The sequence below is a fragment of the Macrobrachium rosenbergii genome, chromosome 3 (assembly GCF_040412425.1).
Source record: "Macrobrachium rosenbergii isolate ZJJX-2024 chromosome 3, ASM4041242v1, whole genome shotgun sequence".
Classification (NCBI taxonomy): domain Eukaryota; kingdom Metazoa; phylum Arthropoda; class Malacostraca; order Decapoda; family Palaemonidae; genus Macrobrachium; species Macrobrachium rosenbergii.
In genome coordinates this window covers 53,727,192-53,749,691 of record NC_089743.1, presented here as the reverse complement: position 1 = coordinate 53,749,691, position 22,500 = coordinate 53,727,192, and the positions used below count along the sequence as shown (strand labels likewise).

The following is a 22,500-nucleotide window of genomic DNA, read 5'->3' as shown; positions in this document are numbered from 1 at the left end:
AGGTTGCATCTGTACTTGACTCAGTTTGACAGTAGTGTCGAGAGATGGTGACACTGAGCGAGCCGCCTACCTGCCGGTACCAGTCAACCAGAGGCCGCCAAACAAACGTCTCTTAGGCATAGGGCTCACCCAAGAATCTACCTTAAGTGGACCAGTTGTAGTCTAATATGAATGTTCTTAAATGGATTGGATTTCAACAGCATCTTCTAACAGACTGCAACGCAAGGGTATAGGCCATTAAGTGAGGTCACGTCACAGATACTTGATACAAGTCAGGAGTGTATTTGCTCACCTTGTCAGTTTCGTAAGCTCCATTAACGCTCAGAAAAGGGTTGATAACGAGTTACGGGTATCTATTTGTGTGGTATTTCTGTATTTTACTCTTGTTTCATTTGCTGAAGGTGGTATCAACCTTTACTTATGAAATGAAATGATATTTTTTATATTCATTTTATCGTGTATTGCAATAAAAACACCTTTTGTTTGATGAAAATGTATTCATCACTGGTAAAATAGCCGCCTCTGCGTGCATAAATTAATGGCTTAGAAATGTTTACTCACTCTTAGCAAACATTAATTACTTAGGCATAATTTCCTCTCGTTTACATAATATAGTTTATGTATATATACACCACTTTCATTGCTATTACTGTCTTTTACCACATCCATTTTCTAGTCATGCCTTCATCAACTAATAAGACAAAGTTTTACCTACTTATACACAACAAAAAACAAAACCTAAAATTATTTTTAATTTTTGGAAACCGTTTATTTATCTGGACGTTATTGCTGTCATTGTTTTTGGTGTTACAACACAAAACTAATCGATTAAACATAAAAGTATTTTATATTTTTTTTTTTACCAATGTATTCACAACTGATATCTCTCTGTAACTTCCGTTTTATTTCCCGATCTAAATCATGGTACGTTCTATCTAACCCACCGTGATATTGGGTAGGTTGCACGTACATATTACACTATCCAGCGATACCAGAATAAAAAAGTTACCACTTCTCTGTTAGCAAAATCAGATTACCTGGTCATAATATACCGTAAAAGTTTTTATTTCTAGTTGTACCATTTATTGTCGTTTTAGTTTTCTGAAGAGAAAACGATTGTGCAGGCTTTGTCTGTCCGTCAGCACTTTTTTCTGTCCACACTTTTTTCTGTCCGCTGAGGCTACAGGGCTGCAAATCATCAAACATACCAAATTGCAGCCCTCTATCCTCAGTAGTTTTAATTTCATTTAAGGTTAAAAGTTAGTCATAATCGTGCTTCTGGCAACGCAACAACACAGGCCACCACGGCCGTCCGAGAGTTTCATGGGCCGCGGCTCATACAGCATTACACCGAGACCACCTAAAGATAGATCTATTTTCGGTGGCCTTGATTATACGTTATACAGAAAACGCAATTGCGCCAAAGAAACTTCGGCACATTTTTTACTTCTTTAATTCTCCCATCGAGATCGGATCACCTAGCACTGGGATATTCGATGTCAACACATTCCATATTTTTTCCTAGATAATTCTCAAACGATTGTTAACCCCAATTTAATGCCAGATTTCCCTTCCAGATTATATATCTCCACACTGGTTTTCTTAGTTAGATAGTCGGCTACAGCCTGAACTCAAAGCCATTTCTGTATCGCTGAAATTCTGTAAGGTCGGGGGAAGACAGGCCTGTAAACTGTTCTAAAAAACAAACCTACATCAGTTTCTTTAGAATTTACTGAATTTCTTGGTTAGGTTGGCGATGGCTGAACACATTTCGGTGGATTAACAGCGACTGCTCGACAGAAAAGATCTTTTACAACAACCATGTCAGTACTATTTAGCCCCCGTAGGGTGTTAGAGCCATCAGTGCACCTCACGCGGTGCACTGGAGGCATTATTTGATGCACTCTTCGTCCCCTAGCTGCAGCCCCTTTCATTCCTTTTACTGTACCTCTTTTCATATTCTCTTTCTTCCTTCTCGCTGTCCACCCTCTCCTAACAATTGTTTGATAGTGCAACTGCCAGGTTTTCCTCCTATTACACCTTTCAAACCTTTTTACTCTCAATTTCCCTTTCAGCGCTGAATGACCACATAGGTCCCAATGCTTGGCCTTTGGCCTAAACTCTATATCCCGTTCCGCTCCAGCACTATTCAGCACCAAGTAACTGATACCGGTGGACGTCATGAACCTTCAACCTCCTGGTGGACTTGTAGATCTCGTACTGTTTAGTCATTCCTTATTTTGCCTGCCTAAGATCGATCTCCGATTACCATCTTCCCTCCTGCTTGTGCATTGACTTTCGCCAAAAGTTATTATCTATATAACGGTAGATTATTTACTATTGCGTGTCGTTTTTATTATATATATTCTTAAGGATTTTACCATGATTATAAGTTGTTGTAGCTAATCTTCAGTAGTACTAGAAGCTTTAACCGCCTCCAGTTCTTACGTAGGGCATTCCTATATTTCTTTTAGTCACCTTGTACAACAGTATTACACGGGGAAAGAGTGAAATAAGGTGAACCCTAGGTGGAAATATTAACACTGTTAATTTTTCAATCAAGACATCGTTCATTTTATTCGGTCTTCGCCATTAGCATTTTAAGCTAAAACTTACTTGGTTATTCTCCCACTGAACTGCATTACCGATGCCCCAAGATGATGACCTGCACTTGACACATTTGTACATGTATTAACGCCTTATGGACTCTTGTATGAATACCATACCAAGTACATTGAAAAACGTCAGATACGTAGAAACTATACTGTTCCATGATAAACTGAATTTCGTTTTCAGGCATTCCTTGGCGGTGATTCAGAGCAAGAAACGACGTGTAAATCTATCAATAAGTTTTTCACGAAGCAGTGCCCTATTTTTCAACCTATTTCAGTTTTCTGCAAAAGAAAACTATTGTTCCGACTTTGTTTGTCCGTCCGCCCTCAGATCTTAAAAACTACTGAGGCTAGAGGGCTGCAAATTGATTTGTTGATAATCCACCCTCCAATCATCAAATATACCAAATAGCAGCCCTCTAGCCTCAGTATTTTATTTATTTAAGGTTAAAGTTAGCCATAACCGTTCATCTAGCAACGATATAGGACAGGCCACCACTGGACCGTGGTTAAAGATCCATGGGTCGCAGTTTATGCAGCATTATACCGAGACCACCGAAAGATAGATCTGTTTTCGGTGGCCTTGATCATACGCTGTACAGAAAACTCGATTGCGCTCAAGAAACTTTTTGGCGCACTTATTCCTTGTTCCAGTCATACATGATAACCGTACCTGTGTTGGCTGCAATCTCTTTCTCCTCACGTTCTCTCCTTATGAAAAAAGAGACTTTACGCACTTTATTGAAGACTTCTACCGGTGCACATTCCCAAATTCGTCGCTGTTGCAACAATCCTGTCGGGTCTTTTACACACAGGTAAATCGATTTCTTCCTTCTGTCGTCTGGCTGAACTAAAGCATGCACCTCCCGTCCCACTCGTCCCCGTTATAAGATTACAATTTTTTTTTTTTTTTCGGCTTCGTCCAACTTCATCTTTTGACAGATTGTCATCCCCTTTATTTACATCAGTTATAACTACTTTGCATTTCCTCTCTTTTCCAACCAGCGTTTCTATAAACATCTGATGATGTCGAATCGTTGTAAATACGCCATTTAATTAATTTCCTCCGTAGGTTAGGTAGTGGGTCAGTGCACCTCACCCGGTGTACTGTATGTAAGTATGGATATACTTTGCTATTTTATTTATATTTTATTTCAAGTTGCAGTAATCACGTCATATTTCCGACATTCGTAAAAAATCGTGATATATTTCATTTTATCTTCGAAAGGACTGGCTGTGCAAGACGCTGCTGGCCGTGAGAATGTACGCCCAGATGGCGTCGATCAAGTGGATGTTCATCGAAGGTCTGTTCCTTCACTCAAGACTCACCTCCAACGTCTTCGACTCAGGTGCTCCGTTTAGCCTCTACTATTGCATTGGTTGGGGTGAGTAACCCAGATTCATTACTGTCATTTCTCTTTTCTTATTTTCTTTTTGCATTGCTTGAGAATGCTAGCAGAAAACGCTGCAGCATTTGTTTCTAATCGTTGTGAGCAAACTGAGATTCATTACTATCATTGCCCTTTTGCTATTTTATTTTATTATTATTACTTTTTGGGGGGCATTGCTTGCGAATTATAGCAGAAGACACAGTAGCATTTGTATGTAGTTGTTTGCTTTGTTAATATTTTTGCGCCACATCTAGGTAAGTATCTAGCGCCTGTGTTCACTTCTTTTAATGCTCGATTGAAAATGGAGAACAAATGCTAATTTTAGCTTTCTGAAATTTAACTTTAGGATTTGCTCTTTCAAAACCCGAGGACGCATTAACTGGCGTTAAGTTCAGTTGCAATTTCAGAATCAGTTACTCTGTATTTAGGAGGCAAGTTTAACTTTAATTCTTTAGTTCCACCTTTAAGTTCACATTATTGTACTGCAGAGGGATGTAAATGAGCCCATACCTTAAAATGTATTTGATGGTCCTCATTTGTCCCTATGCTGAGAAATGATCGTGGCTACGGACTGAGTGTTTAACTATTAAACGTTCTGTTTACCTTACACTCTTGAATCATTGTGGATATTTAATAGATGACAAAATATAACCGTATGTAACGCCCCTTGCGAATCTAAGTGAAAAAGTCACAGAAAAAATGTCACAGAAAAAGTCACAGGAAAAAAAGTAACAATAATCTTTCCTAAACAGTGACCCCCAAGGGTTTTAACCTCTTGTGTATCCACCTTTGCGGCGTGTTTAGTACAAGCCCTTTGGGGATTCTTTTTTAACCAGGTATGTATCCACTTTCCAGTGTGTTTATTACAAGGCCGTTGACGATTTTTTTTAACCTGGTATGCATCCACCTTTCCAGTGTTTAGTACAAGCCTGTTGGGGATTTTTTTAACCCGGTATGAATCCACCTTTGCAGCGTGTTTAATACAAGCCCATTGGGGATTTTTTTAACAAGGCATGTATCCACCTTTGCAGTGTGTATAGCACAAGCCTGTTGGGGATTTTCTTTTAACCTGGTATGTATCCACCTTTGTGGCATGTTTAGTACATACCTGTTGGGGATTTTATTTAACCTGGTATGCATTCACCCTTGCAGCGTGTTTAGTCCAAGCCCGTTGGGGATTTTTTTTAACAAGGCATGTATCCACCTTTGCAGTGTGTTTAGCACAAGCCTGTTGGGGATTTTCTTTTAACCTGGTATGTATCCACCTTTGTGGCATGTTTAGTTCATGCCTGTTGGGGATTTTATTTAACCTGGTATGCATCCACCCTTGCAGCATGTTTAGTCCAAGCCTGTTCGGGCTTTTTATTTACCCGGTATGTATCCACCTTTGCAGCATGTTTAGTACAAGCCCGTTGGGAATTTGTTTTTAACCTGGCATATATCCACCTTTGCAGCATGTGTAGTACAAGTCCGTTGGGGATTTTTTTAACCCGTCATATATCCACCTTTGCGGCGTGTTTAGTACAAGCTCGTTGGGGATTTTTTTTTACCCGGTATGTATCCACCTTTGCAGCGTGTTTAGTACAAGCCCATTGGGGATTTTTTTAACCCAGTATGAATCCACCTTTGCGGTGTGTTTAGTACAAGCTCGTTGGGGATTTTTTAAACCAGTATGTATACATTTTTGCGGTGTGTTTAGTACAAGCCTGTTGGGGATTTTTTTAACCCAGTTTGTATCCACCTTTGCAGCGTGTTTAGTACAAATGCATTGGGGATTTTTTAAACCTGTTATGTATCCACCTTTGCGGCGTGTTTAGTACAAGCCCATTTGGGATTTTTTAAACCCGGTATGTATCCACCTTTGCAGCGCGTTTAGTACAAGCCCGTTGGGGATTTTTTTTACCCGTTATGTATCCATCTTTGGGGCGTGTTTAGTACAAGCCCATTGGGCATTTGTTTCAACCCAGTATGTGTCCACCTTTGCGGCGTGTTTGGTACATGCCCATTGGGGATTTTTTTAACCTGGTATGTATCCACCTTTGCAGCGTGTTTAGTACAATCCAGTTGGGGATTTTTTTAACCCAGCATGTATCCACCTTTGTGCCGTGTTTAGTACAAGCCCGTTGGGGCTTTTTTTTATGCAGTATGTATCCACCTTTGCAGCATGTTTAGTACAATCCTGTTGGGGATTTTTTTTAACCCAGTGTTTATTCACTTTTGCACCTCTTTTACCCTATATGTATCCACCTTTGTGGCATGTTTAGTACAGGCCCTTGGGGATTTTTTTTAACTCGGTATGTATCCACCTTTGCGGTGTGTTTAGTACAAGCACATTGATTTTTTTTAACCTGGTATGTATCCACCTTTTGTGTTTAGTACAAGCCCATTGGGGATTTTTTTACCCCGGTATATAACCACCTTTGCAGCATGTTTAGTACAAGCCCTTTGGGGATTTTTTTTAACCCGGTATATATCCACCTTTACAGCGTATTTAGTACAAGCCCATTGGAGATTTTTTTAACCCTGTACATACCCACCTCTGTGGCGTGTTTATTACAAGCCCTTTGGGAATTTTTTTTAACCCAGTATGTAACCAACTTTGCGGCGTGTTTAGTACAAGCCCGTTGGGGATTTTTTGAACCCAGTATATATCCACCTTTGGGGCGTGTTTAGTACAAGCCCATTGGGGATTTCTTTAACCTGGTATGTATCCACCTTTGCGGCATGTTAAGTACAAGCCCATTGGTTTTTTTTTTAACCCAATATGTATCTACCTTTATTGCGTGTTTAGTACAATCCAGTTGGGGATTTTTTAACCCAGTATGTATCCACCTTTGTGCCGTGTTTAGTACAAGCCCATTGTTTTTTTTTAATGCGTATGTATCCACCTTTGCGGCTTGTTTATTACAATCCCGTTGGGGATTTTTTTAACCCAGTTTCTATTCACCTTTGTAGCATGTTTAGTACAAGCCCGTTGGGGATTTTTTTAACCCAGCCCTTATCCACCTTTGCGGCGTGTTTAGTACAAGCCCATTGGGGATTTTTTTTAACCCAGTATGTATCCACCTTTGCAGCATGTTTAGTACAGGCACTTGGGGATTTTTTTTAACCCGGTGTGTATCCACCTTTTCGGTGTGTTTAGTACAAGCCCACTGGTTTTTTTTTTACCTGGTATGTATCCACATTTGTGGCGTGTTTAGTACAAGCCCGTTGGGGATTTTTAACCCAGTATATATCCACCTTTGCAGCCTGTTTAGTACAAGCCCTTTGGGGATTTTTTTAACCCAGAAAGTATCCACCTTTGTGGCGTGTTTAGTACAAGCCCTTTGGGGATTTTTTTTTTACCTGGTATATATCCACCTTTGCAGCTTATTTAGTACAAGTCTATTGGGGATTTTTTTTAACCCGGTATATATCCACCTTTGCGGCGTGTTTATTACATGCCCTTTGGGGATTTTTTTTACCCGGTATGTATCCACCTTTGCGGCGCGTTTAGTACAAGCCCTTGGGGGTTTCCATATTAAAATAAACAAAAGACTGTAAATATCATAAAGATATTGACCCCCAAGAAATATTGTGAATTTTTCACCGTGATTTTGTTACGAGCCACCATAAATTAATGGCTTTTTTTTCTGTGACTTTTCTTCTTAGCCAAAATTGTTCCTTTTTTTCCTGTGACTTTATTACCGGCCACCGCCACCGCCCCCTTCATCCTGTTACTACGCAGCTAGGACTTGGTAGCTGATGCTAACTTTTAAAATTCCTAAATATTCTTAATGCCTATCATTTTATCAGTTTTAGTGAGACTTGATTTCTCTGTCTCAAAATGTCAATTTTAGTATTTACTGAAGTTGCCGAGATAAAGTTTATCGTCCTCAAATGTTCGTTCTAGCCTCTAGAAATTAAGCTGTTTTTCAACAACCACAAATTCTGTGGAATTTTGATTTGAATAGGACAACTGGCGACAGTTTATCTGTCTTAAAATGTTTTGTGTGTGTTGGATGCACAAAGTCCAGAGTCCAGAGATCCATATCAGGCCTCTTATCCCCTTCAACACCTGACTTGACCTACGGATCGCCATTGGCCAAGAGCCCTCGCTGGCGCAGAGCCAGCTTAAAATGTTCAAACGGCGTTGTTTGAAGAGAGTAACTTTGACATTCAATAAATGTCATTTTTCGCGTAAATAAAAGATTCACCTGCAGCTCGTCACAATTCCCATTCGCAATCTGCTGTGTTTGCATTTCTCTGCGTGCTCTCTCGCATTTCTTGAAAATAAAATTAGGTCCCTTTTGTTTTGACAGTTTTGGCTGGCATGCCATCAGTTCAGAACTCCCTGAACTCCTTCCTTTTTTCTTCCTGAGTCGTCCTCATTCTGCATACCTTTCAACGGTCTGTAATCTTCCTCTTTCACTAAATACCCAAATTACACTGAAAAAGGCTGAAATATCTTTTCATGATTACTAGCCATTTCTCTTATATTTATTTTCGTTACATAATCAATATTTCACCTTTTGCACATTTTGCTCGACATAAAACAGATAGATAAATCATCTAGGAACCAGAGTTTCATTCCTATCAAAAGTGATCCTACATTCCCCCCACGACTTAGGCCTACGTAAATACTCATTGCTTATTCCACAACTTTCGTAGATTTTCAGTTTCTTTCTTCTCATCACCTATTTTTTTTTCATTCACTTCATCTCTGGCTGCCACGAACCATATCGACTTTAATGCATAAATAAATCAAGTACTTTTTTTCTTGTATAGCTCATGCTAACTTTCACTGTATCTTCTTTGCTACTGCTTACCAAAATAACCTGATTTACACTTTATCGTCCGTCACAGTTTTTCATATCAGACATGAGATAATACATATCTTTCTGGGCTGAGAGTCTCTCGCTTTCGCCTTTTTAATTCCTTTGTTTTTCTTTTATTTCACAAATGATACCTCCAGATTCCCTTCTAGCTGAATGCGGTAATTCCATACCTGCTAATGCTTAATATTTTCTTTAATCTTCTTTTATATAATGGGAACTTTTCCTTTTCCAAGAGATTTCTTACTCAGTCTGGTAAGTCAAGCAATTTTCATTCCTGGGCCGGAACATGTCGCAAAAAATAAATCAACATCTGGTGCCATCGTATTCTTCAGCTATACTTTGGTACTTTATAAAGTCAACAATAACTTTAAAATCCTTTATTTTGTTTCTGTTACCTGCTCACCCCTGAAGTCTTGCATGACTCACCTATGTCTCTTTTCTATCATCTGTGTTTTAAAACCTTCAAAATACTCACACCACGACGAGACTTTTTCATTCTAATACCGTCTCTAGTTTCCTTTTATTATTAAACTGTTATGATTTTAAATGTCTTTAAGAGAGGGAAGTGGTTGATTATGATTTCAAAATTATGCCACTGGCATATGACTCGTCACACTAATGCCTTATTACATGGGGTAATTAATGAAATAAAGTCGAGCATGTTTATTAACTCCAATCTTTTTTAATAACTTCTTGTGAAACGAAAATAGCTAATCCGGAGGACTTATTTCACATGAAATCCTTCTTCATCTACTAACCACATAACTTACTTGTCTGTTTCATAACATGTTTGGAAGTTGCTGCAAACAGCTTGCCTTACTAGTTGATGATCCAAGTGTCTCCCTGGTCCTCAGGTGCACTGATCTGTCTTTTATTTCTCACACGTTCATTTGCTCTCTTCTAGGTTCCAGCCTGACTGTCTAACTTCTTTAACTATGCATCGTCCCAGCTGTCAACTATAATTTGGGAACCAATTCTTTATGCCAGGTGTATGAATCTGGAAATGCTTTAGGAGTTGAAATAATAATAATAATAATAATAATAATAATAATAATAATAATAATAATAATAATAATAATAATAATAATAATAATAATAATAATAATAATAATAATAATAATAATAATAAAGACCAGCTCCTGATAGACAAAATGGTAATGAAGAATAGTAAGAGGAGAACCAACCTAAGCATGGCATGGATTGACTACAAGAAAGTCTTCAACATGATACCGGACACATGGTTAATAGAATGTCTGAAAATATATGATGCAAAGGAAAACACCATCAGCTTCCTAAAAAATACAATGTACAACTGGAATACAGTACTTGCAAGCTCTGGGATAAGACTAGCTGAGGTTAACATCAGGAGAGGAATCTCTCAAGGCGACTCACTGTTCCCACTACTCTTCGTAGTAGCCATGATTCCCATGACAAAAGTACTGCAGAAGATGGATGCTGGCTACCAGCTAAAGAAAGGAGGCAACAAAATTAACCATCCGATGTTCATGGACATCAAACTGTATGGTAAGAGCATCAAGGAAATAGATACCCTAATCCAGACTGTAAGGATTGTATATGGGGATATCAGGATGGAATTTGGAATAGAAAAATGCGCCTTGGTCAACATACAAAAAGGCAGAGTGACAAGGACTGAAGGGATAAAGCTACCAGACGGAATAGCATCAGGCACATAGATGAGACAGGATACAAGTATCTTGGAATAATAGAACAAGAGAATATAAAACACCAAGAGATGAAGGATGCGATCAGGAAATAATATATGCAGAGACTTAAGGCGATACTCAAGTCAAAACTCAACGCCGGTAACATGACGAAAGCCATAAACACATGGGCAGTACCAGTAATCAGTTACAGCACAAGAGTAGTGAAGTGGACGAAGGTTGAACTCCGCAGCATAAACCAGAAAACTAGGAAACACATGAAAATACACAGAGCACTACACCCAAGAGCAAATACAGACAGACCATACATAACACGAAAGGAAGGAGGGAGAGGGCTACTAAGCATCGAGGACTGCGTCGACATCGAGAGCAGAGCACTGGGGAAATATCTGAAAACCAGTGAAGACGATTGGCTAAGAAATGTAAGGGAAGAATGACGAAGACCCAGAAATATACAGAGACAGGAGAATGAAAAACAGAACAGAGGAATTGCACAACAAACCAATGCACGGACAGTACATGAGACAGACTAAAGAACTGACCACCGGCGAAACATGGCAATAGCTACAGATGGGAGAACTCAAGAAGGAAACAGAAGGAATGCTAACAGCGGCACAAGAACCAGATATGTTAAAAGAAAATATATGGAAATAACATTTCACCCACAGACAGGAAGTGCAATATGAAAGACGAGACCATAAATCACATAGCAAGTGAATGTCCGGCGCTTGCACAGAACCAGTACAAAAAGAAGCATGATTCAGTAGCAAAAGCCCTCCACTGGAGCCCATGCAAGAAACACCAGCTAGCTTGCAGTAATACGTGGTATGAACACCAACCTGAGGGAGTGATGGAAAACAATCAGGCAAAGATCCTCTGGGACAATGGTATCAGAACAAACGGGGTGATATGTGCCAATAGACCACACGTGACGTTGATTGACAAAATCAAGAGAAAGTATCACCCACTGATGTCGCAATACCATGGGACACCGGAGTAGATGAGAAAGAAAGAGAAAAAAGTGATAAGTATCAAGACCTGAAAACAGATGTAAGAAGGGTATGAGATATGCCAGTGGAAATTGTACCCTTAATCATAGGAACACTGGGTACGATCCCAAGATCCCTGAAAAGGAATCTGGAAAAACTAGATGCCGAAGTAGCTCCAGGACTCATGCAGAAGAGTGTGCTACTAGAAACATCGCACATAGTGAGAAAATTGATGGACTACTAAGGAAGCAGGATGCAACCCAGAACCCCACACTATAAAAACCACCCAGTCGATTAGGATGACTGTGATAAAAAAAAAAAATAATAATAATAATAATAATAATAATAATAATAATAATAATAATAATAATAATAATAATAATAATAAAATCTTCAGTTATATCAGAATAATCATCATCATCATAAAAATAATAATAATATTCACTTATATTTAACGTGCATAACTTGAACGATTTTCAGATAAAGCTTACCACTCCTCAACATTGGAGTAGATATCTACACGCATATTTTAAAATCACCTTTGCTACTGTTTCGAACCCAAGACATGACTGGCAGGTTAATATTTCCTGCTTCAGATATTGATATGATTCAAGGATTTTCACCAGTTTATACTGTATACATGATTCGCACAGAGTTGATGAGCAAGCCTTTGCAACTTAGCCATTATGGACTTCCTTATGATTTCCAGTCGTAGGCAACTAACTTTGGAAATAAGTTTTGATGAGATACGCACAAGTAGTAAACTAGTTAACAGTCTGTGAAAATATTGCTCCCGATATCAAGATGGGTTTCTGCATATGGCGGGGTAACAGAGAGAGAGAGAGAGAGAGAGAGAGAGAGAGAGAGAGAGAGAGAGAGAGAGAGAGAGAGGTGGGGTTGGAGGAATAGTATGACTTCCCCACTTTGATTTCATCTAAAAATCATAGATGAGATTTTCCGTCATATATATATATATATATATATATATATATATATATATATATATATATATATATATATATATATATATATATATATATATATATATATATATATATATATATATATATATATATATTGTTTAAAGGGTAAAAAGCTGATATTCAATATAGTTTATGGTGAATTTCATTCCTGCTTGAGTTTTGATTTGATGTACTTTTTCACAGAAGCTAAATCTGAATATATATATATATATATATATATATATATATATATATATATATATATATATATATATGCTTTAAAAATCACAGTAGATGCACGTGACTTCTATGTATAGCGAATTACAGGAAAATGACAGGCAGAAGTTCCGTACCAAGCGCTTTCACGTTTATTAACGCAACGTCAGGGCACGAATGAGACACAGATATAAAGAAGGTTACAAAGTAAACAAAAAGAACAAGAATACCAGATGGTCAGTTGTCAGAGGATAATAAACAGGAAGATAATCCAGGATAATCCGGGATCGAGCTGTCACAAACTGAACCCAAGACCAAACAAAAAGAAATACTAAAGTTTAGGCTTACAAAATCCAAAAACATATATAACCTTGAATACCAGATGGTTAATTGCCAGGGGTAAAAAACAAAAGGTTAATCCATGGCAAATCCGGGATCACGCGATCACAAACTAATCCAAATATATACTTAACCATAAGGCAAACGGAATCTTACCCATTCACATTGCAGAAACATGTATAAAAATGAATATTAGTTTTGCATATATTTATCAAGAACTTTTTTAATGATGAAGGCATCAAGTTTAAACAAACCAAGACTTAAATTTAGAACACTTTCATTATTTGATTTAATAAAACAAGATTCGATGATATTCCTTTTAACTGTGTCATTGCACGGGACTAAAGGTCTTGCTTTACTCCAGTTAATAGGATGATCTAAATCTCTCATATGTACGAATAATGCATTCGATATTTGGCCAGTTCTCACAGAATATTGGTGTTGTTTGATTCGTTGTGAAAGTGATTTTCCAGTTTGTCCGTAATATATTTTATAACATTTTTTACAAGGAATTTCATAGATGCAGCCAGAAACATCTTTAGGAAAATTTTTTATCACTAAACTCTTAACATTAAAATTACTGAAAACAACATTTATGTTGAAAAGCTTTAAAATTCTAGGAATTTGTAAAAACCTTTCATCATACGGTAATCTGAGAATATTATGCTTGTTGAATTCAAGTTTGTTATTAGTTAAATAAAATGTTTTCCTGGCTCTTTTCCATGCTACATCTACAAAGGTCCTTGGGTATTTAAGTTTCAAAGCAATATCATAAATAGTTTTCATCTCAGCATCAATGAACTGCGGGCTACAAACACGTAAAGCCCTTAAGAACATTCCGGAAAAGACAGAGAATTTAGCATTTTGATGGTGATTGGAATAATAATGAACAAAAGAGGCAATGTTAGTTGATCTTCGAAAGACTGAAAAGGTGAAATTTCTATCATGTCTATGGACAGTTACATCAAGAAAATTCAAATTACAATTTCTTTCTTCCTCTACCGTAAATTTTATAGAAGGGACTAAATTATTTAGCTTGACAAGAAATTCCTGGAGATTTTCGTGAACTGGCCAGATACAAAAAATGTCATCTACATACCTAAACCATATGACTTTTCGGGGCAAAATTCTTGGTAAGAATTTTGTCTCAAAAATTCCATGTCAGTATTGCTAAGGACAGGAGATAAGGGATTACACATAGCCATACCAAACTTTTGTACAAAATATTCCCCATTGAAACAAAATTTACTGTCTTTGATACATAACCTTATAAGATTTGTGAGGTTTGCTACAGTTAAGGGAATGTCATAACTTTCTAATTCTTCCTGTAGAAATTCCAGTAAGTCATCTACAGGCACTTTTGTAAATAAAGAGACAACATCAAAACTAACCATAGTAAAATCAAATTTCAAATTCAAACTATTCAATTTGTTTATAAAGTCGACATTATTTTCTATATTCGTATTAGAAATGTTTCCTACCAATGGTGTAAGAATTTTTACAAGCCATTTAGATAAGTTATACGAAACTGAGCCTGCTGAACTAAAAGCGGTTTGAGGAAGGTTCGGCGAAACTGTTTAGTCTGGTAATGAACTAAATGGAAAAACGTTGTCATGTCAAGGATTCTGCCGTCAGTGCACCTCATGCTGTGCACTATAGGCATTACCAAGGTTCTTTGCAGCGTGCCTTCGGCTAGCTGCAACCCCTTTCGTTCATTTTACTGTACCTCCTTTCATATTCTCTTTCTTCCATCTTACTTTCCACCCCTCTCTAACCATTGATTCATAATTGCAGCTAAATTCACCTTTCAAACCTTTTACTGCCAATTTCCGTTTCAGCACTGAATTCTATATTCAATTCAATTCAATAAGATTAAATCTATAAACCCAAAGTGTTATGAAATAGGTCTCTTAATTTGCGTATAATGAGAACTCTTAGTATGAAAATTTAAGTTACTTACTATATTACATGGGGCACATTTCCCTTATGCAGAAAGATTTTGCATAACTAAATACAAAATTCATATTTAATAAAAGCTGCAACCTACCTTATTGTTCTGGCTAGGATATCATCCCTTACTGTGTTCAGTTAATGGACGGGATACTTGAGAACTTTCATGGTTAGAAATGGATATGACTCGCAAGGTTTATTTTCCTTTTTTGTTTTCTGTAAAGAAAACTATTGTGCCGGCTTTGCCAGTCTATCCGCACTTTTTCTGTCCGCCCTCAGATCTTAAAAACTACTGATTCTAGAGGATTGCAAATTGGTATGTTGATCATCCACCCTCCAATCATTAAACATCCCAAATTGCAGCCGACTAGCCTCAGTAGTTTTTATTTTATTTAAGGTTAAATTTAGCCATAATCGTGCTTGTGGCGACGATAGAGGATAGGCAACCACCGGGCCGTGGTTAAAGTTTCATGGTTCCGCGGATCATACAGCATTACACGGAGGCCACCGGTTAATTATACGCTGTAGCGGCTGTACAGAAAACTCGATTACACCGAAGAAACTTCGGTGCATTTTTTTTTTTTTTTTTTTTTTTTTTAGTTTTACCGTTGCGGTTTAAACTCTAGCCACGGGTTGTCACTTATCGACAAAACCACCTTGCTCATGAATGTTAAGCAATCTTATGGAAGAATATTTTAACATTTTACGTGCCAAATGATCCTTCAGTGATGCATTATTCCCAGTACAGATTCGTAGAGAACCAGGTAAACCAAAATGGGAAGCTGTTCATATTTCCCCAGTTGTTAATCTTTACCTCCTAAAGAGTACACATCTTGATAACAGCGTCTGGACTCGAATTCCTACGGTTCCTCACTGGGATCCTCCAAGTACTAATCTCATCGGGACGTGAAGGGGTATTTTACAAATTAAATTTTGCTGTGTTTTAGTGATCGGGTAGTCAAATTATATCTTCTTAGTAAAACAGATACCCAGGTGTAGAGAAAACACAAGATCACGGTTGCAACGTCCGTGGTTTGACCGTGAATGCCATCCAGGTAAGGCTGCGTTAAGACCGTAATAAGATCAAGTTACCTGCGGATGTGGAAGGGTTCATTCCTCTCATGCGATAGGCAATTTTTTCGTAGGTCTCTGATCTTTTGTTAAAGAGGAGAGAGTAGAATTACTTTTTCATACCCTTTCCTGGAAGAGAGAATAAAGCAGTTTTTTTTTTCATACCCTTTGCGGCGAGAGAGGATAAAACAGTTTTTTTATACCCTTTCCGCGAAGAGATAATAAAACAGTTTTTATACCCTTTCCTGGAAGAGAGAATAAAGCAGTTTTTTATACCCCTTTCCTGGAAGAGAGAATAAGGCAGTTTTTTATACCCTTTGCTGGAAGAGAGAATAAAGCAGTTTTTATACCCTTTCCTGGAAGAGAGAATAAAGCAGTTTTTTATTCCCTTTCCTGGAAGAGAGAATAAAGCAGTTTTTTATACCCTTTCCTGGAAGAGATAATAAAGCAATTTTTTATACCCTTTCCTGGAAGAGAGAATAAAGCAGTTTTTTATACCCTTTCCTGGAAGAGAAAATAAAGCAGTTTTTTTTATACCCTTTGCTGGAAGAGAGAATAAAGCAGTTTTTATACCCTTTCCTGGAAGAGAAAATGACAAAGCATATTATTTTCATACCCTTTGCTGGAAGAGTGAACGTTATTTGAAGTTTTTATCCCCTTTCATTGGAATTGTAACAAAAGACTTTTTCCTGTCAAGCAAAGTTTTTTTATCCATCGGAATTTCGTTGGACATTATTATTAAAATGAATGAAAATTTTTAACACCTCCTTCTGTCGGGTTTATTCTAAACAGGCGGGGGTGGGGGAATATGATGACAAAGCATATATTATTTTCACGGAGAAGATTTAGTTGTGCATCGTGAACGTTATTTGAAATGTTTATGTCCCCTTTTCATTGAGTAATTGTAACAAACAGACTTTTTCCTGTCATGCAAAGACAAACTTCGTTTCATCGGAATTTCGTTGACATTATTATTAAAATGAATGAAAATATTAACACCTCCTTCGCTGTCGGGTTTATTCCAAAGGCATATAAATAGGGGGAATGATTTATACGGATCTTAGGACACTGGTGATCTTTATCATGGGAATAAGGTTCTTCTCTCTCCTTCGTGCTCAAATATTTGCTTCCGCTTGCGACAATTAATGAAGATTTAATGATCAGAAATAATTTTGTTGAGAAGCTATGAAGTTACCATGGTCATATGCACACACCGAAGCTCATATAGGGGAATTGGGTAATGTTGATACACACACACATATACATATATGTGTGTGTGTACTGAAATTTTATTATCTTATCACTGCTATGTTTCAAATAGAATTACTTATGATTTATTCCCATCGACAATTTTGCTTTAATAGAAACCTTATTTCAATATTATATATATATATATATAAATTATATATATAATTTATAATATATATATATATATATATATATATATATATATATATATATATATATATATATATATATATATATATATATATATATATATATATATATATATATATATATATATATATATATATATATATATATATATATATATATATATATATATATATATATATATATATATATATATATATATATATATATATATATATATATATATATATATATATATATATATATATATATATATATATATATATATATATATATATATATATATATATATATACTGTATATATACACATATATCTCAACATTGATATCTTACATAAACAGCTAAACAGGGGGCGGATCCAAGATAAAACGTACAGCAACCTCTGTCGCGTATATTTTTTACTTCCGAATCTTTAAATGTTTGCTTAAGCCATAAAAATATAAGAAAAGAAAAATGTGTTGCATAGTCGGTATGAGGCTCCAGTTGTCTGAAATCTATTATTATTATTATTATTATTATTATTATTATTATTATTATTATTATTATTATTATTATTATTATTATTATTATTATTATTATTATTATTCAGAAGATGAATCCTATTCATATGGAACAGACCCATAGTGGCCATTGACTGGAAACTCAAGCTTCCAAGGTAAAGGGAAAGACAGAAAGAAGAGATCTCACTTATTAAAAAAAAAATAGATAAATAAATAGATAGAAAATATATTAAAATGTAAGGAACATAGTATTATGGCAGTAATGCATTGCATCTTCGCTTGAAGTTTTGAAGTTCCATTTGCACGACATCCTCTGGGAGAGTGTTCCGCAGCCAAACGGTTTGATGAATAAAAGACCTCTGGAACTGAGAAGTTCTACAGCGACATTCAAAACGCGGTTTATTAAAGAATATTTAACGCTGAATTTTGCATGTGCTGAAATATATAGCGGCTGAATGAGAAATAGATGATAGCAATTGCAGTTAAGGTAAGGAGATTGGATGTTAGGTTCCATTTTGTTACTGGAGCAAATGAATATGACTCCAAGAACTAAATAGCAAAAAAGAACTATTTTTTCTGCTGGGACGAGGTTCAGAAAAACATATTGCACTGCCAGAGAGACTGAGAGTGGTTGTGGAAGAGCAAAATTGTTTAAGTTCTAGAATTAAAATGACTGATAAGGAGAGGGAGAAAACAACGAAAGATAATAAATACATTAAGCATTATCATAGGAAAAAACTTTTGCAAGTAAAGGGTAACTGTTGAGTAACTTTTCCAAGGTGAAGTGCAGCTGATTAATGAAAATTAACATCATTATCATTGTCGGTTACGAAGACTTGCGACGCAAAGGATCGTGTGTTAAATTCCCTTGCATTATCTACAAATTTCCATTCCTTTCCAACAATAAAATAGAAAATCAGGATGATTCTGAATAGAATTTTGTGCATGCGATAGGGTGAGTACGAGTGTTGGATATTGTGAGAAACTTAGGAACAAAAATTCTATTGAAGGTGAAATATATATCATGTAAATATTTATATGATAAGTTATATTGCAATAGTATGCAACCTATTTTTTTCTTGCAATAAGTATAACCTTGCGTAAAATAATTTACAACTCCCATGAACTCCGGAAGTAATTGCCTACCAACCTTCATCAAAATTAGAGGAATAATAATAATAATAATAATAATAATAATAATAATAATAATAATAATAATAATAATAATAATAATAATAATAATAATAAAATCAATCCTTTGCACTACAGTTTAAAGGAACTCTTGCATAACCTTATACATATGATATTTTATGCAAAATCAATTCGATTTACAACTTTATGCTCCTTTCTTTTCCGTACAAGCCCATGGGACAGGCAACCTAATGTTTTTTTTCTGGCCTCGTCCTAAAGAAATACACACAAGCTCTCTCTCTCTCTCTCTCTCTCTCTCTCTCTCTCTCTCTCTCTCTCTCTCTCTCTCTCTCTCACACACACACACACACAGGTCTCTCTCTCTCTCTCTCTCTCACACACACACACAAAGGAATGAAGGATGGTGACATTTAACCACCAAGGAAACCATATAAATACTTGTCTGAGGATGCAAGGTCATAGGGAGAAGGAAGATAATTCCAACGTTTTTCAGTAGAGCGAAAGAAACAGCCACCAAACCGCGATTACCTATTTAACTGAAACCTAAAGAAAGTAAGAAAAGGCACAAATCAGAATCAGCCATGGACAACGTCCAGCAAAAGTTAAGAGTGTAGGAATCTACCAAAAACTAGTAGGTCATTGGTTAAAGGTAAATTATGTTACAGCCAACGTTATGGTAACTCTAGTTAAAGCCAACTTTAAGGTAAGTTATGTTACAGCCAACTTTAAGGTAACTTAAGTTATGGCCCAACTTTAAGGTAACTTATGTAACGGCCCAACTTTAAGGTAACTTATGTTACTGCCAACTTTAAGGTAACTTATGTTACAGCCAACTTTAAGGAAAGTTATGTTACAGACAACTTTAAGGTAACTTGTGTTACGGCCAACTTTAAGGTAACTTATGGTACAGCTTTAAGGTAACTTCTGTTACAGCCAACTTTAAGGCTATGCTCGTGACAATTTTGTGTAAATTCACAATTGTCCTTTCACTTTACCTGAAAAAAAAAATTGATGATGCAAAATGTCTGAAATGGTAATGGATTCCGTTGGCTTATGATGTTAATATAAACATAATTACTCCTCTTATTCGTTGACTAAGAAATCTTATCAGGTTTTTGCTATACAAGTATGCAACTAACAGTGACTATTATTTAACCCGCAACATATTCTATTAAAGTACTTTACTTCAAGCTCAAATAACAATTATTCCCCAGAGTGGAAAATAATTACACCTTAATCTAAACGCATCACGTAGCAATACCCTCTCCTAATTAGATATTTTAGAAAAGTAATAATGCACTTTGATCAATGAAATATTACCAGCATTGGTCCATGATCTGAATGTATTTACATTTCATTTACTTCATGGCCAAATAATAACTTTGATGGTGGAATCTTATTTAGCAGTGGATTTGTGCATTTATTTTTATAACATACTAATAATTATAGAAATACAATCACCTCATACGTTTATACGTGTATCATTTATTAGTAATGTTAGGATTAGATTCAGTGTCATTATTTTCTTTACATATTAAACCAATTTCTGTCACATAAGTCATTCATACATATTAGTCCACTGGGTAAGGTGGTCATGCTCACATATTTGAGATTTCTCTACGATAGTTAAGTTTTCGTTTTATTATAAAGTATCCAGTGACAGCTGTGCCTAACGTAGAAGGTGCGAAAAAAAATAGATAAGAATAACCGATTTTAACAAAACCTGTGCAACTCTTGTACTGAAAATCAGATGAATTTTTAGTTGTCTGTAAAAGAAAACCATTGTGCCGGCTTTGCCTGTCCGTCCGCACTTTATTCTGGCCGCACTTTTTTCTGTCCACTCTTTTTCTGTCAGCCCTCAGATCTTAAAAACTACAGACGCCAGAGGGCTGCAAATTAGTATGTTGATCGTCCATTCTCCAATCATCAGACATACCGAATTGCAGCCCTCTAGCCTCAGTAGTTTTTATTTTATTTAAGGTTAAAGTTAGCCATAATCGTGCTTCTGGCAAAGATATAAGATAGGCCACCACCGGGCAGTGGTTAAAGTTTCATGGGCTGCGGCTCATACAGCATTATACCGAGACCACCGATAGATAGAGCTGTTTTCGGTGGCCTTGATTATACATTGTTGCGGCTGTACAGAAAACTCGATTGCGCCGAGGAAACTTCGGCGCATTTCTTACTTGTTATCATTCTTTTCAAATGTGGCCAGTTATCTCAGTCCCACTCGCGTTCGCCTGTGCACCTTACAATGTAATTTAAAGATAAAATGTAAATGTATTTGCATCATCTGCCGAATTTGCTGTGGACAAATTCTGCTACCACCCGGTCTCTTGACGTACACACCAACGCTAAGCTCGCTCTACCCACTGTTTCAAATGCCTAATAAGTAGTCAAAATTGCGGTCTTGTGCCCACGTTTCCATGAATAATGTAAAGGACAGTCCCTGAAACAATTTTTGTAGCTTCCCACTTCGAGCATAATGATTCGGCTGGCTGGCTACAACGGAATGCTCTTCGCCACTCTGCTTATTGGGAAGAGTCTTTTAGTACTTGAAAATGGCGTCACATATAATTTCTTTGTATTATCCTTTTAAATTAAAGTTATTTCAAAATTTCGTTAAAGTAAAATGCTGACAAAACACGATATTGATGTTACTTTATTTATAGCTCTGTGAAAGCTATAAATAAAATCACTTTAGATTATGATGATTTATTACGAATGTAATATACATTTTATAACCAAGTTTAGTCCTATATACAACATACCTGTTTTATAATATCCGCATATTCTAAATTTATTGTCTCTCATTCACATTACAAAAAATACCAGTTACTTCAGTAGTATGCAAAAGGTAGTTGACCATAAAATTAACAAGGGAAATATTTACGTTTTTAGGAAAAGAAAATTCTGAAGTGAGACCAACTGTGAAAGTAAAATATGAAATTGTTGCATTGTTAGAAAAAGAAAATTTTATTTTGAACAACTTAGTGACACACACACAAACCACAAGACACACACAAGCACAAAGAAGAATCCCACTTCTTAAAAATCTTTAGTTTTGAGCATTTGACCAAAAACCTTGAAGGGATACATCCATATGGTTCACAAAATTCCCGGACAGACCCACTACAAATACAATGGTTGGGGATAACAAAAGGAATAATATCTTCAAGTTTATTTCTGACGACAACCGTAGTTTGTCCGAAATTTTGGGTGTTTCACTTGACCTACTTATGATTCTAAATAAAGCCCGCATTATTTCAGAATCTTGGGATTTTAGTTCTGCTGTGAGATTTATTAATTTGTCTATCTTCTGTTAATACATCTCTCATAACATCCATGAATGTAATTATGTAGTTATTTGAGTTACTTGTTTATAAAGTGTATCGCATTCATTACCATTTCTTTTATTGCTAC

The 22,500-nt window shown here is 36.3% G+C and overlaps 1 protein-coding gene across 1 annotated transcript in view; it reads left to right on the top strand.

Moving 5' to 3' along the window:
* LOC136855681 (corticotropin-releasing factor receptor 1-like) overlaps window positions 1-22,500 on the top strand; it is a 383,811-nt gene that overhangs the window by 290,546 nt on the left and 70,765 nt on the right. Inside the window, exon 7 of the mRNA XM_067132987.1 lies at window positions 3,841-3,997. Within this exon, the coding sequence (XP_066989088.1) occupies window positions 3,841-3,997 (157 nt within the window). The remainder of the gene's footprint in view (window positions 1-3,840; window positions 3,998-22,500) is intronic.